At 35.6% G+C, this 17,080-nt stretch overlaps 1 protein-coding gene across 1 annotated transcript; it reads left to right on the top strand.

The window, feature by feature from the left end:
* Positions 1-5,400: 5,400 nt before the first annotated feature.
* LOC130728292 (CAAX prenyl protease 1 homolog) lies at positions 5,401-15,439 on the top strand. Its single transcript, XM_057579720.1, has 14 exons — positions 5,401-5,517; positions 6,889-7,036; positions 7,175-7,259; positions 7,341-7,436; positions 7,944-8,009; positions 8,181-8,279; positions 8,480-8,593; positions 9,770-9,880; positions 11,801-11,863; positions 12,502-12,594; positions 12,948-13,061; positions 14,220-14,291; positions 14,501-14,566; positions 15,001-15,439. The coding sequence occupies exons 1-14, from the start codon at positions 5,487-5,489 to the stop codon at positions 15,115-15,117; spliced, it is 1,275 nt and encodes a 424-aa protein (XP_057435703.1). The 5' UTR covers positions 5,401-5,486; the 3' UTR covers positions 15,118-15,439.
* The last annotated feature ends 1,641 nt before the right edge of the window (positions 15,440-17,080 follow it).

Raw genomic sequence — 17,080 nt, 5'->3', positions numbered from 1 at the left:
CAAGTGACCTCGGAAGCATGGGGGTTATGCGATATGGTTTTGTGACGGGGTGATAGTGGTGGTCGCGATGTGTGTTATGTTGCAGCACGATGGTGGCCGTAAAACTGTAGCAAAGTGGATGGTTTGGTGGTTGTTATGGTTGGGTTACTAGAAATGGGATGATTTGGAAAGTTGATGGCTTGAGGTGGTTGATCCTGGTGTAGCGACGATGCTGAGAGGATAGGGAGAGAATGGACTTAGGTTTTGTTGAGGGGTAGTTTAATCATTTCAAAATTTTACCTATGTACATACACGTTCTATTTTCAAATGTGCATCACACAACCCATGTCTTTTTATTGTTAATATCTAATTGTTAAGGTACTAATAGAATACTTTATTTGACTCAAAACAATTCATGTTTAGGTAGAGTTTGATCCGACTTTTTTAAAGCTTAAAAGTTACTTATAAGTAAAAGTTAAAAATAAGAGCTTTAAATAAAAGATAGAAGTTGTTTGTTAGTTTTCATTTTTTAATAACTCAAAAGTTACTTTTAAGTTCAAACTATTTGGTAAAATATTTTTAAGAGTTCTAATTTTATTTTGAACTTAATAATTTGAAAAAATATATCAACATCACTATTTCTCATTCGCAAATTGAAAATCCATACCACGTGTCTGCTGCCTCACAAAGCCATCGCTCGCCACCAACTTCAGGCTACCACCACCGCCGTTGCTAGTTTTCCAAAATAGAAGTTTTCAAATTTGTATCAATTAATTGGTCAAAACATAACATTATTGCTTTATTGCCTCATTGGAATAGCACCTTATATAATTATCAATTAAAGTCTTTCGCAAACTCTTAAACCTAACAAAGGCTAAGCCTCCCAGGCTCCCACCGAAACAACCCAGATGCCAAATTTTTTCCCTACCCTGGGTTAATTACCCCTAGCTTTTGATAAGACAACTCAAGCATAAGATTAACTTGAGGATGTCACGTGAATCTTTCCTAAATCCATTTGATCGAAAACGAAGAAACTACCCAACGCTAGATATCTCAAGTGAGGGGTAGGTAGTTGCATCATCTCAGTCTTACGTTCAAATGAACATTCATTACTTTCCTACTACAAAAAGAAATACGAAAATCAAACATATTTAAATATTTTTGACTTTTCGTTGTTCTAAATTCCCTTGAGCAAGGTGTTCAACCTATAGGAACAAGGAAAAATAGATTTTACAAATGAAGCCAGAGAATTAACATTTCATAATTGTTATTTTATAAGAAATGAGAACATTTTCATAATTCTATCATATTCACATAGAACAAAGCAAGGCTATCATTAGAACAATGTCGACATTCATAAACATGTTGGATGAAGAAGGTAAAGTTACAAGGAACAAAGCAAGCCCAATAGCCCAATATTGCAATCAACAAGAATCGACTGCTAAGAAGTCACCCAAGGTGTCCACCAAAGGCTCCAAAGTCTTTGAATTCGAAGGATGTTGTTTGTGTGATCACCATGTAATTCTTCGACCTTAAGGACTTCAAGGATGAAGGAGTCCCCCTTGTGCCCACACTAACTACTACCCTAAATTGGTGGTTGAGTTCCAGGAAATGTGAATCTGGAGGAGGAGGAGGATGTGAAAGCTAATTTGTAAGACCCAAGATTTTAGAATTAAATAAATAATTTATTTCCAACTCACGCATAGGATTCTGTGTAAGCGTGAGGGGAAATTGACTTGTGTTTAATGTTTGGATTAGCGTTATGAAGAAGAAAGTTCAGGAAATGGTTAAGAATAATTCTATAGTCGCTATAGGTTATAGCACGAGTCCTATTCACTTCCGCCTTAGGGCAAAAACGTTAGTAAATGGCCAATCTGCTCTTAAAGCACTGTAGAAACGATATTCAAAAATATTCAGAGGAATATAAGAATTTCTCTTATTCCTTTCCTTGACAAGTGTTTCAACACGAAACCCTGGACTGTACGAACGACCGATTTCAATTCTCGGAAGTTTGCTGAAACTGAATCTCTGATAGCTCAAGAACCTTAAAGTAAACTGTCGATGAAGACTTTTTCTATTCGGAGCTTCAAATGAAGATTCCACACACGCTCACCCATTTCTTTCGATGTTTTCGACCTTTCTTCAGAAGGAAGTTTTCTCTTCCGACATCAACTGCAAAAAGTAACTTTTCGGGTTAAATCGATTAACACCGTTAGTGAATCGTTTGCTCAAATTCCAAGAAACCTGGTTCGAGTTCTGGAATTCTGTCGCCGGATTCTATCTTATAATTCATAGAGGAATGTGCAGGAAAAATCAGAATCGCAAAATTTTCATTTTCCCGCGTTTTCCATCTCCTATAAATAGGAGAAAAACTCAAAAATTCTTCACCATTGCCACCCCAAACCCGCGAGCTTCAAAGAGAGAAAGGGAGGATAGCTTTTCACCGATTCTTGTCTGATCGTCGCTCTGTTCGTTGCTATACGTAGGCCTCGAGGTACTGATGTTTTTCCTTACATCTGATCGTAAATTCTGTCGCTTTTCTCTATGTCTTTTTGTGCTCAAAGTTTTGAGTTTTTTGTAAAACTGTCCAAATAACTTGATTTCTCTATCTAAACTTATTCCCTGCATGCCCAAGAGCATGTTTAGCGGATTACATTTCGCCGAATCTCGTCGAATCGCCGCAGAACTTCGATTCTGCTCAAAAACCCATTTTTATGCTGAGATTCCGCTTTTTGAATCAAAAACTCTCGACTGAGCTTAGCGTCAGTAAGATTAGTTTTCATAAACGTCGTGGGTATCGACATCATCTAATTTATTTTTCGAAATTCCGATTTTGAGTTTCCGAGCTAAAAATCTTGACAAAAATACCCCTGTTCTAGTTTTCGATCCGATAATTTTTCTGAGAGTTTCCCTAGCCTAGATATCGCCTAAGAATACCTAGGAATTGATTTAGATCGAAGAAAAAGTTTGGAAACCCTATTTTCTAAAGTGGCTGAAACCTGTTTGTTAGGGTACTGTGTCCAAACATAATTTTTGGGTCTCTATGACCTGAGCCATTGCGTAGCTCTTTCGATTGTCGAAATTTTGGCTTTGTTTTCGTGTCATTCCGAGTTCTGTAGCTCAAGTTATGCGCGTTTCAGCAAATGAAGTTTTGTTGTCAATTCGTGCCTAAATAGGAACTCTGAAGCTTTAAAAGCTTTCTTTCTGGTTTCGATTAGTGTTATTAGATTGATTACTTCTAGTAGGTCTTGTGTTGATGATTGTGTTTCCTTGTTCTAGGTTCGCAACTTCCATGCACAACTTCTACTCACGAAGGTAAGGGTAACTCAGTTTTAACGTGTCTTTGAGTCTTGCCTGCTTTTATCGCACTGCTTGCGTTTGAGATGAAGATGTTTATATTGATTGGCATTGGGTTATGATTATTGTGCTAAACTGGGAAAATGTTTTCTGGAGGCTTCGGCCTAGTGAACTTATTGAGACGTGTGTCTCCGTTTTCTGAGAGGCTTCGACCGTTTACTGGTTTCTGTCATTACTGCTTTCTAGTGGATAAGACATGGTTATTGTTGATACCTTGATTGTTGTTATCTTGAAATAGTGAATTGAGTTAGCATGCATTTTGATGAGACGTATGCTTGTTGATATAATGAATAACATGTGATTATCCTGATTCGATTATTGGATTTGAGATTGTTGTTTGAGTGACCACTGAGTTGGATGAGATGTTTTGGTTTGCTTGAAGTGGCGATGAGGTGGGTTTGTCCCACGGGATTGTCCCGTCTTTCGGGGCATTATCAAGTGGTAGTGGAGTGGATATTTTCACATGACTATCCCGTCTTTCGAGGCGTTACTTAGTGGTAGTGGAGTGAATATTTTCACATGACTATCCCGTCTATCGGGGCGTTATCAAGTGGTAGTGAAGTGGATATTTTCACATGACTATCCCGTCCTTCGAGGCGTTACTTAGTGACAGTGGAGTGGATATTTTCACAGGACTGTCTCGTCTTGCGAGACGTTATTGTTTGATTGATATTGTTGAGGATTGTCGATATCTGATTTGATGTTATATTGTTGAGGATTATTGATATCTGATTTGTTGTTATATTGTTGAGGATTATTGATATCTGATTTGATGTTATATTGTTGAGGATTATTGATATCTGATTTGTTGTTATATTGTTGAGGATTATTGATATCTGATTTGTTGATATCTGATTTGATGCTATATTGTTGAAGTTATTGTTATGTGAATTAACCTATGCTGTTAAGTTATTGATTTCTGAGTTAGTTTATGTTGTTAAGTTTTGTTGATATCTGTTTTAAAACCATATCGTTTAATCACGTTAAATATATGATTCGATTTCATGATCGATAGGATGAGTTGTCACCTAATTCGAGTTAAGTTGCTATTTTATTTATCATGACATGCAATTAAACTTGAATAACATGCTTTTCTCTTTTATATGTGGTAATTGCATGGAGTTAACCCTTTCTGTTTGTTATTTGTTGTTTGGGCGCTTAATGCTATTAGGCGATGGAGAGCCTTCCGCTGAAGCTTAGCTGTTCGAGTTGGAGACCGTGACTGTGGGCGGTCGAGTAAAGGTGGATGAAGCAGTTTGCTTCTCCCTTTTGTGGACTATGTCTGAGTTTCTTCCTCCATCTGAAAACTCTGTTGTTTAAACCTTATTTTCGCCACTTGTCTAAGTGAGCGTACTTATTTTGGAACCTCGTTTATGGTGTTGTGAACTACTCTATGTTATGTATATTATTATGTCGGGAAACAGGTTATTTAAATAAAGTTAGTGTAATGTTTCCAACCCTATGGTATTTAGACATTTTCAAAAAAAAAAATACCCTTGATTTTTAGGATTTGCAATTAAGTCCTTAGATTGAACAAGTTTCCAATGTGACTCCTCAGTTGAGAAATTGGGGCGTTACATAATTCCCCTACATTATACATGGATTTCCATTGGTCTAATTTTTTTGGAGAAGATGATGGATTGGCCAAGTAAAGGTACTCGCTAGAACGAGTGGTGGATGAATGCCTTTTTAACCGTTGAGGTCAATTTGAACCAGTTTGGCACTGATTCCACTATCAAGGCTAATCTTGCAAACAACCTTACTCTCTAGTTTCCGCGTACTTCACCATCACTCCAACAGGAATTAAAGGAATGAGCATTGCTATGGAGAGACTTTCCATGAAAATTAATGTGTTACTAATGAGTAAGGGTTGAGAATCGAACTCTCAATCACTTGTTTAAATGACAAATTGTTGAACCACTACATCAACCCTCTTAATTAAATAATAATGGTAAGTAACCAACCTTTCTTTCCAATCAAGAATGTTTTATAAACTTCTAAAATGATAATTTTATTTATTTAAATAAATGAGAAAATAAAAAATAAAAAGACCTATATATATGATTGATCCCTCACTTGAAGTCCAGTTTTGTGATTCTCTTTCACACTCGGTTTCTTTGCTGCTGGGCAAATCTGCGACCGTGTCAACCATGGCGTTTCCCTACATGGAAGCTGTAGTCGGTGAGCACCCTCTTCTCGTGCTTCGTTTCTACTCTCTCTCAAATCATTTCATTCAGCTTCTGGGCTATCTTATTGCAATGAAAGTTTCTTCATTTCTCTCTTTCCACCGTTTGGTTAGGACTTTTAAGGGGTTTTTCATCTACTTCGCTAGCTTCTGCATTTTGGGTCAATCATGGTTTTTTGCGATTGCCCATGATTCGTGAATTGAAAATGCTGTGCATATTCATGCTGAGTTTCTGACATTTGCGCTCACCAACTTGATTTTTAGGGAGTTTTCTTTGAAATTGGAAACCCCTTTTGTTGCTGATGACCATTGACTGGTGTGTTGGGAAGAAAAGCTTATTGTTATTACACAGTGTATTGTCTTTATCTTCTTTGTGAATCATAACTTGAGAAGAAGAAACCTAGAAAACACAGTACACAGTTTATTGTCTTAAGCTGCGGGGTTGGGGTTGCGGTTGTATGACCGATATGTCTTTAATCTGGACCTGATGTGGCTGTGGTGGTAATTGCAACAAATATGTTATTTATGGCTGCAGTAGATGATTTCAAACTATGGTTGGAAAATAGGATTAATAATAAGGATTGCTTTTGTGCTTATGTTTTCGTGGTAATTAAGCTAAGTTTATTTGGTACATACAATACGGCCAGTTGCTTCTCGCGGATTTTCTTTTTCAGACCTATTGCCGATACTAAGTAGCAGCCAAAAAATTGTATCCATTTTTCATGATATTATGCATAGATCAGATATATCATGGTGAATTCTTTGAACGCATTTGTCCAATTGACACCTCTGAGGGAATCAATGTTGGACTTATTGGATCCCTCGCAATTCATGCGAGTCGCTTGGTCTTGTATTGATTCTTCACTGGGGTGTTTATTGAAGCATAGCTGGTTTGCTTCAATTGGGTTTTGTAATATGAAAATCTATGTAGGCATGTTGAACTGGAGGGAATTTTTCTTGTGGAAACTTTTTGTAGGTCATGACAATAGTACTGTTGAAACCAAGTGTGCAATGGACATAAATTTTTATGTGGTTTGTTCTTATAGAAAACCATAGACCTAAGCCCCAGGCTGAAGCGAAACAGATAAAATAAATATTACAAATAGTAGCTGCTCAAATTGAAAAAGCCAGATTCTAGTGTGTCTTAATGCTCACTGTTGCTGAGATTCACTAGACCCTACAATCAATTGGTCTGGTTGCTTGACTTCCACATCTGTTCTCTATTAAAAGTCTTAATTAACCTAGTTTTGGATCTCCAATGTTGTTTTCGATGTACTCTTCTAGTAGTATTCCACTGCTTAGCCTTCAAAAAATTGAAAATAAATTATTGAATTTGACTGTTTCTGTTTCTTGTAATCCATTTTCAGGCTTTATGATATTAATGTACATTTTTGAAACTTACTTGGATGTGAGACAACATGCGGCCCTCAAACTTCCTACCCTTCCAAAGTCTTTAGAAGGAGTTATCAGCCAAGAGAAATTTGAGAAATCTAGAGCTTACAGTCTTGATAAAAGGTTTGCTCATTTTTTTTGTCATGCGGATTTCTTTCATTGGATGATGGTAGCACATTCTCAAGGTTGCTTGTGGGAATTTTTTCTCAATTACAATGTGTTACTGTCTGTCTTACGCATGACTTTCTTTCCTTTGTTCAGCCACTTCCATTTCGTTCATGAATTTGTGACGATATTGACAGACTCTACAATTTTGTACTTTGGGGTACTGCCCTGGTTTTGGAAGGTGAGAATTTGGTGCAGTGTTTGTGAAGTATGGCCCATATTTTCCATTGTAAAATTTCTGTTTGATGTCTATTGATTGCAGAAATCAGGAGATTTCGTGACAGTAGTTGGTCTCAACGCAGAAAATGAAATACTGCATACATTTGGCTTTTTAGCCGGTGTGATGATCTGGTCACAGGTATGTTTTTGAGTTTTGACACTTCATATTGCTAAAGAAAAGTAATTTTTGTGTTTATTATGTTTAATGGAGACTACCAGTTGTACGGCATCTTCCGCTTCCCCTAAACTACTTTGTTCCTTTGTAATTCATTATTCTCTATTTGATATCCTGTTCTGGAGCATTATGTTTTGGGATGAAGATTCTTTATTAACTTTGTTGGTTTGGCTGATTAGTGGTATGCTATCTTGCTGGTGTGGGTGATAATTGAGATTTAGAATTATTATCAATCTCAGGCTTGTTAACAGCGCGCTATAGCGGCGCAATAGCCTATAGCGTAGCGCCCTAGGGGTTCACCACTACTCTACTGTTCACCGCTATTTGCACTCTTTGCCGCTATAGGGTTCGAAATAACGTTATTTGGGCTTGCCGCTACACTACGCTATCCGCCATTAACAACCCTGATCAATCTTAACATCTACTATATTTTAATGAAATCAATTGTGCACTTCTACCTTTTTTTTGCAGATAACTGATTTGCCTTTCTCTCTGTACTCAACCTTTGTGATTGAAGCCCGTCATGGCTTTAATAAGGTTCATATCCTTCTTTCAAATTCAATCATCTATCTATTATTTCATCAATCTTTTTAGTCTGCAACTTTAGTTTTATTTGACATCTCATTTGGCTAATATTAATAGAAGTTTATCTGTTGCGAAATTCATATATGCTTGCATTCTAACATTTTTTTGTCATCTATCATACAGCAAACACCATGGCTATTCTTTAGGGACATGATAAAGGGAATTTTCCTTTCTGTAGTTATTGGTCCACCTATTGTGGCTGCTCTCATTGTAATAATACAGGTAAAATCTCAGACTACTGGAAATAATCGTTACTTGAAAATTTATCTTTAAGTAGTTAAATCTGGATTTCCGAGCTGTTCTTACTTTGGAGTTACTTTTGGTTTTGATATTTACTACTTTATTATATGTTCTTACTGCCATTTTATTTGTCATGATAGAGTCCTTTCTTCCTATTTTAATTTTCATTTGAATTTTTGCAGAATGGAGGTCCATACTTAGCCATCTATCTTTGGGCGTTTATGTTTGCTCTTTCTATTGTGATGCTGACTATTTATCCTGTTCTAATAGCTCCACTCTTCAATAAGTTCACTCCAGTGAGAATTTTCGGGCTTCTAATTTTTTCGATTAAAAATATATTAATTTTGGGGTACTTACATTGAACTCTCCTTTAGGTTAGTGCTAATTACATTTAAATCCTCCTTGATCGAATAATCACATCCACACCATCTTAAAATAGACGTCGCTAGTAACTCAGTCATTTAAGTGGAATGTCTAATTTAGCCCATCATTAAAAAAAAAGCACCAAACACTAAAAGAAAATAAAAACATACCTGACATTGCACTTATTGGCTGGTGCTTGGTTTAGATGGGGTTTGTGGTTGCTGGTAGAGTTACACTAGTTTGGGATCAATGAATTGATGGTGGGGCACAATGGTTTTGACTTTTGAGGTTGGAGTATTTGGGGATCTTGTGAATTGGATTTTGAGATTAGAAACAACATTTGGGAGTTTTAGAATGATTGCTTGTTTAGTTCATTGCAAGGAATATTCTATATTGTTGAACTGGAAGGGGTTTTCCATATATATAGAGGAGCCAAGAACAGGGGCATCCTTTGGTTTTATGGCAGACGAGTCATAGCGACGGCTGAGGAAGACATTAGTGACCTGCTGGCATTGGAACTTATTGCTGGCTTGCCGCTCTTAAAGGTGGTTTAGAGTGGCGGTTTGCGATGGAATGATGATGCTTGGTTTTAGCACTCTGTTTGATGGTTGATACTGGGAAATCTTCATGACTATATTGGGTGGATGATTTGGGTTTAGATCATCTAATATAACAATGGGTTGTTGTATGGGGAGTTTTTTTGCTTCCGGAGAGGTAATTGCATGAGAGGTCGAAGCAATGAAGAGTGGGGGTTTGGGATAGTGGGTTAGGGGGGATGATGTTGGAAAGAAGTTTCCAGGAGATTTGAGGTAATGGAGGCAGGTGCAGGCGGCAACAACGGCTAGGAGGGAGGAGTTAGAGCTTGGCCTTGCGAGGAAAAGACTGTCTTAGCTTTAGAGAAATAGTCTTTTGCTCCATGTTTCTAACTTAAAGAAACCAAAAAAAATTATGTTACATGTTAGTAAGTGTAATTTTTGAAATTAAAAGAGTTGGGTGTAATTTATCAAAGAAGAGGGTATAAGTGTCATCAGTATATACCTTAGGAGAGGTCAGTGTAATTTCCCTATATTTCTTTTATCTTTTCCCTCATATGATATTCTGGTAACCAGCTTCCAGATGGTCAACTAAAGGAGAAAATTGAGAAACTTGCTTCCTCCCTTGAGTTTCCGCTAAAGAAGCTGTTTGTTGTTGATGGATCCACAAGATCAAGTCACAGCAATGTAAGGAATATTGAACTCCTTTAAATTCATCCAATAGATTTATGCTTAATGCCATAATTATATTTACTTTAATCTGCTCAAATAGATTCTCACTCTTATGTAACTTCAATTTTATATTCTTCTTTGCTTGTCTATATTGACCATTTTGTTTGAAATTCATGCAGAAGCTAAGTAGTTAACACTTTTGCTTCTATTTTCAACTATTATTATCTATTTTACTCTCATTCCTATGAGATCAAGTTGAATCTTCATAATTTTTTTATGAATCACCTTGGTTGTGTGAATATTGGTGAAAAGATTAACCTTGTGATTTTCCCCTTATTTGCTTGTTTTCTTGAGTTCTCCTTAAAGCCTATTAAATCTAGATGCTATAAATGAATGGTTTATATATCTTAACATGACTCTCATGTAAAAGCCCTTTTGGACTTGAATAGTGGATAATTTTTCCTTCGGTGCTAAAATTCAACTTTGTTCAGACTCTAGACCACTTTGGCCATAGAAGTTTTTGTACCATATTATGACAAATTGTCTATTTTTTATATCTCTAACTAGTATGAAGATACAAATGACTCTTTTAAGGGTGTGTTTGGGTAAACAATAGCGATTATGGCAACTCATAGACTAATTTGAGAAGCTTATTGAAATAATCTCAAAACAGGTTATAGGTGTATAAGCGCTTATGCATAAGTTAAGATCAGCAACTTATGAAGATAAACTCAAAACAACTTATAGGTAGGTCATAAACTATATACATAAACTCTCTCAAACACTTGCATAAACGCTTATGCTATAAGATAAGCTCAAATAAACTCTTTCAAACGAAATGACTATAGTGCTTTAGCACCCGTGAGCACTGCTCAAATCCTCCCTCCCTCCTTCCTTCCTTCCTTTGTGATTTTAAAAATACAACAGCTACATAATAAATATCTAAAATTTAAATTGATTTTTGTGATATTTCTGTGTACTTTTATATGAAAGAAGACTTATACTTTTGGTAGGATGTTTCGATCTTTCACCCTTCTCCCAATACTCAGTAGGGTTTTCATTTTGTCAACCCTGGTGATATCCGTAAAGGATATATATATTTCTTTAAATTGCAGTCTCAAATTTTGTTATTTTGTTGTTAGAATTATGTAATTGTGCTTGCTTTTGCTCTCTTATTGGAATTAGTTTAACCGGCTTGTGGTTTTTCACTTTTGGATTGCATTGAAATAAATTCTGAAAGAAAGCATACAAATGTAACCTTTGATATGTGTTAGAAATCCTAAGTTAGAACCACACAACACCACAAAACCTTAGGCTTAAGGCAATGAGTGTGTGTGTTCTTTATTATATATGCACTTGTGCACTTGCTAATATAGGCAATGTGGGACTTCTTTGAGTCACCACTTTATTATCTCTATTACTCCCCCTCAATTGGGACTCCATTTTTTTTTTTTTTTTTTTGCCTGTGCCTTGCACTCCAGCGGGAACATCAGTGGTCGTCGGACTTGTGCTCCTTCGTCTGAGTCTGCCTTTCGACTTTCTTTGTCTGGGCTAGTACTCTAGCGGGAACATTGGAGTTCCTTGGACTTGTGCTCCTTCGTCTGAGTCTGAGGTCTTGGCTTGCGCAAATGGGACTGCCATTTTTGCTTTTTTTTTTTTGTTTTTTTTTTTTTTTGGGAAGCGGAAGTCATGGCTTGGATCAGACCAGCTCTGATACCATGTTAGAAATCCTAAGTTAGAACCACACAACACCACAAAACCTTAGGCTTAAGGCAATGAGTGTGTGTGTTCTTTATTATATATGCACTTGTGCACTTGCTAATATAGGCAATGTGGGACTTCTTTGAGTCACCACTTTATTATCTCTATTAATATGTCATAGTTTTGTCTTTTGTTTATAAATTGCTTGAGGTAATTCATTTGAACATGTTGCAGGCCTATATGTATGGATTTTTCAAGAACAAGAGGATTGTGCTCTATGACACATTAATTCAACAGGTTAAGAAATGCTATTTTAAGAAAGTTATTTCATCTTTCAGATTGTTATACTGTTCTTGAGTTTTAGAAGAGCTTTATTTCTACGCAATTCTTGCTCTTTATATTTTATTAAGTTGCTACTAATTAAAAAATTCTTGAATGAATTTCGGCGAATGTTTGGTGTACTCTCCTCCTCCCTGCTCGTTAAATGAAATACCTACTTTTAAGTTTCCAATTCTTTGCTAGGGTTCGTCGGTAAAACACTTTACTCAAAGCTTACATTTGAACTAATTAATGTGTTGTCATAAGTAGCTACGCTTATTCTTCTTGTATGCATGTTTCTCTTTTAAATTATCATAACATAGCAATCTAAGTACCGCAGATGGGAAAAAATGTAGATGTGGTTTTCTTCCATGAATTATTGTAATTCTAGCATTTTGTGATTGTCAATTACTGGCTCCCAACATGAATTCGATAACATGTTCTGACATTTCTTGCATAAAGAATTTTCAGAAACATAAGCTATCGTAGTTTTTCAGTTTACTTTAAATTTTTAGTGGTACTGCATTATATATTAGTAGTTTGGCCAGCGTGAAGATTTTCATATCAAATAATCAATGTGATCATTGATATTTACATTATCAAATGGTGTTATGCAGTGCAAAAAAGATGAAGAAATTGTTGCGGTTATTGCCCATGAGCTGGGACACTGGAAACTCAATCATACTGTGTACACGTTTGTTGCAATGCAGGTTTGTATGACATCATTCCTGAGCTTAAAGTGAATACTTGATTGCCTCAGTAATGATTACTCATGATAATAGGAAATTGATGTGTTTCACTTTGTGAAGCCATAAAGCTTGAAATTCTCTTTTGTAGAATGCCTTTAGAAAATCAAAAACATACTTTTGGATTATTTTAAAATATCATTTTATTAACAGATGATAGTCCTTCCTTTATTATGTCGCTGCCAAACACGTTGCTTGAGTTTTTCATCATGTCCAGTAGAGTTAATACTTAAAGAAAAAGGCTGTGAGATTGTGTTCAAATAATGCTTTGATCTATTGATGTTTGTGTTACATATTTCTCTTAAAATCTGATGTAGATTCTCACACTTCTGCAATTTGGAGGATTTACACTGGTGCGGAATTCAACTGATCTCTTTCAAAGTTTTGGGTTTGATACACAGCCAGTCCTCATTGGACTCATCCTATTTCAGGTACCTCTTAATAATTGTTGTTTGCTTGCACTCTATTTGAGCACACATTTGGATATACAGCCAATTTTTTGAGCTAATGTTTTTATAATGTTTGTTTCTTTTTATATTTCCTATATCACATTTATTCTATTAACATGACTTATTGAAACTTAATGCTAAAAATTATTTGTTGGTTTAGATGATGCCTTTTGTTTCTTTTCCTTCCTTTCATAGTAATTATGAAATTCAATCTATAGACAGTGTGGCTTAAATACGACTTGCTTTATTTTTTTAACTTGCACCCCATGTCATGGTCTTGTGACTCTTGTCACTGGCATGGATGTTGAGTGTTGACAATTGTGAAAACCCACTTTTATGTGGTAGAAGACGATAGAAAGCAGCTTAGATAACAGAAATTTGAAGAGTAGTGGGATAGTTTCAATCGGAATGAATGAATGATAATAACAGGGGTTCCATGGTTTAAAAACTTTTTACATCTTAAATTAGTATAATATATAGGCTTAGTCACTGGACCTTTAATAAATAACTGCACCATAAACTGCATTGAATTGGACCAAGAAAAACTAATTTTTATTGAACCAATTTTAATCCAAACCAGTTCTTATTGCTACGAAGAAGTTCAGTTCACCAGCATCATGCCTATCCAGTTAACTGTGAATAACCAAATCAATACCACCTCAAGGTTTCAATATTTCAGATTCCAGAAAGAAATGCCTTTCGTTCCATATTTGCATCAAACCCTTGCAGCTTTGCTCTATCACTCTCTCTTTACAAAAATCTCTAGCCCCAGTTGCACAATCGCTAACTGCGTTTTCATGTTCAGTCACGATTTTCCATCTTTTTACTCCATTCACTATTGAGATGTATTGAACCTTAATCCTATTACATCATTTCCTTCTGCATCATCGGCATTTTTTTGGGTAGACTGTAGACTCGGAGTTAACTCGGCGAAACGAGTTTACCTCCCTAAAACGAGTCTACATAGACTCTCGAGTCTGACAACCTTGCACTGGTTTCATGAAGCCACTAGGAGTGTTTACTTAGGTAGTTTGTAGGAGGTTCTAATTTTGAACCTCCCTGGCATTAATTTTCTAAAATTTCCATAGAACAGATAATTTTGAAACTCACTTAACATATTTTACCTGGATTTATATGCAGCATACTGTAATCCCATTGCAGCAACTGGTCAGCTTTGGTCTGAACCTTGTGAGCAGATCATTTGAATTTCAGGTTACCTTCTTTTGCTTCTCCTTTCATTTCTCTGTGTTGGAGTGAAGATGGGTATTTTGTTTACACATTATTCAATCCAAATACATTGCCATTTTTAACCTACCCTTTTAAAGTCAACCAAGACCAAACATAGACCCAGTTTCTCATTTGCTTGTGTGTCTATCTGTTTATCCCCATTTGAATTTGTTTATGTGTATCATCCCATGCAGGCTGATGCCTTTGCTAAGAATCTTGGATACGCAGCTGAATTGCGGTTAGGTCTTGTGAGACTACAGGTGACATTTTAACTTCTGTGCTTATCTGCTATTATTTTCCTGGTTTGATAAAGTTTTATTTACTGTATCTTCATAGGAAAAAACTTACATTAAGCTTCTTCTATCCGTTCTGCCAAGTTCTCCATTTAAACAATGACAAGTGGATTTTATTTCTCCAAGTGAATGACATTTATTAAGAATTTATTGTTGAATTTTGAAAAATTATACACGTCAATATATGATTGGAACTTGATGAAAATTGTATAAGGAACTTGATATGAGTTTTGTCCATCCAGGTAAACTTTGTTGATATATCTGATCCATGATTGCTTTACTGATGTATTTGCAATTTTATTCCTTTCCCATATGATCAAATGTACCAAGAAGCAAGTAGTTTTTGTTCATGGTGATGGGTAGGAAAATTATTTTAATGCCTGCATTCTCATCATTTTCAGGAGGAGAATCTGTCAGCTATGAATACAGATCCTTGGTACTCTGCTTACCACTATTCCCATCCTCCCCTTGTTGAAAGACTGGAAGCAATTGACAAATCAGATAAAAAAGCAGATTAGGCCAAGCAACCTCTATAGATGAAGAGCAGCAAAATATCATTGTTAGTGTAACTTGCCATGATTGAATGCTGTCATAACTCAAAGGGTGACTTGTTTTGTTTGTATCTGGGGCATGATGGGATAAACAAATACAGTCTGTCCTCCTGACTCTGGTAGTTTGTTGGAACGAGTTCTGTACTGTATATGTTTATCCATCAAATTTTCTTTAGGATTTTGATACATTCACTTTAGCTTTCATCTTGTTTTCACACACTTTCTCTCCTGTCTCATTTACATACACTTTCTCTTCCTATCACATCAATCATCATCTCTCATTTCTCAATCTTTTATTCTCATCTCTCTCTTGGGTGTGGGTGGATTTGGCTGTAAATATATTTTATTGTTTTCTTAATACTTAAAATCAAATTATCTTTGGGTGCAATGCAAATTAGTTTAATAATATTAATTGAATAATTTTTTTTTAAAATTAATTCATGTTTTACGCTATAATGCAACATGAGAATGGATAAACTTACACTATCTTAATTGTTACACTTGAACCCTCATTATTAGCCATTGATTATATTTATATCGAAAGGTTCTCATTCCTTGTAAATAGTGGCTCGTTGTACTTTGTTTCTCCTTTCTCTTTTCAAGGGTAAATTGTTCTCCCTCTCTTCTAGCAACTCACTTGCACGTTTTTTCTCTATCAACCAACTCACACTCTTTATGAAGTGGGTGAATCAACGAGATGATTCTTTGTGGGAGTGGTTTCTCCCGGTGAGTACGTGCACCGATGTAGATGGTCTTGGGTGGCAAGGAGAACGGCATTGGCAAAGCTCCCATGAGAATGCATAGCTCTGTGAAACGTGACTTGGAAAGCATGATGATGTTTGGGATCTTGATGGGCTTGAAAGATGTTACATGGTGAAGGGGTTTTTTTTTTTGAACCCCATGGTGAAGGGTTTATTTACAGAGTAACTTGGAATTATGATTCTAGATAAACAAATTGATTCGGGCAGACAACTTTATTCAATCTTTTGTCATTAAAAGCTCTAAAGAAATGGTGAAAAAAATTGATGATGCCCTCACAAAATTTTCAAATAATAAAATAAAAAACGGGGATCGAATGTATATTATTACACACTGGAAAACAAAATACTAAGTGGATAACTAGTATCAATTTTTCAGAATTTATGGAAGTGTGAGAGCACTTGGTATTTTTGTGGGGGCAATATAATACAATATTATAATGTAATAGGGTTGTTTGAAAACTGAGTGGGGGCAACTGTCCCCGTATATTGTAGTTGTATCTAATATTAAAATTAATTATCTCAAAAGTTTAAGCTATTAAATATGAATTCTAATTTCCTCAAATTTTTGGACTTTCATCAAATCTCTATTCTTTTGGATCAAATTTGTCAAGGGACCTTAACTCAAACCTTTCAATCATATTTCACAATTTTTTAGAACTAAGAATTTTACACAACACATCCCTATACCCCACTTTTATCTACCTACTTCCTCCACCATTTTATTATTTAGCTTTTAATTTTCGCAATCATAATTTTTATATTCAAATAGATCTTCTGAGAATGGAAAAAACTTGGTTAGCCCTCTACCGTTTAACACGTTGACCGGAGAGCAAGAGATTAGTCTCAGACTATCAATTGTAATTTGTAAGATATCTTGGTCAAGAAAAAAAGCTTTACCTTCTATTTACCTCAATTTTCTCTTTATCTTTGTATTAAATTACATCACTCATTAGACAAATTATTTTTTCTGCTTTTTTCTTTCTATTTCTCTAATTGGGTTGTATTGACTCCATGGGGTTAAAATCAATTTTGTTTTCCTAATTTTGTAAAGTCCAATGAGTGTGGGGGGCACTAAAGTCAGTTACATATATGAATATATAGTTGCAATTATTAAAAGTGTAACAGCTCCAATTATGTAGAGATATAAGTGGAAGTAATGAGATAGAGTA

Source organism: Lotus japonicus, chromosome 1 (assembly GCF_012489685.1).
Source record: "Lotus japonicus ecotype B-129 chromosome 1, LjGifu_v1.2".
Classification (NCBI taxonomy): Eukaryota; Viridiplantae; Streptophyta; class Magnoliopsida; order Fabales; family Fabaceae; genus Lotus; species Lotus japonicus.
Note: the sequence above shows the minus strand (reverse complement) of the source record. Positions and strands in the feature narration are given on the sequence as shown.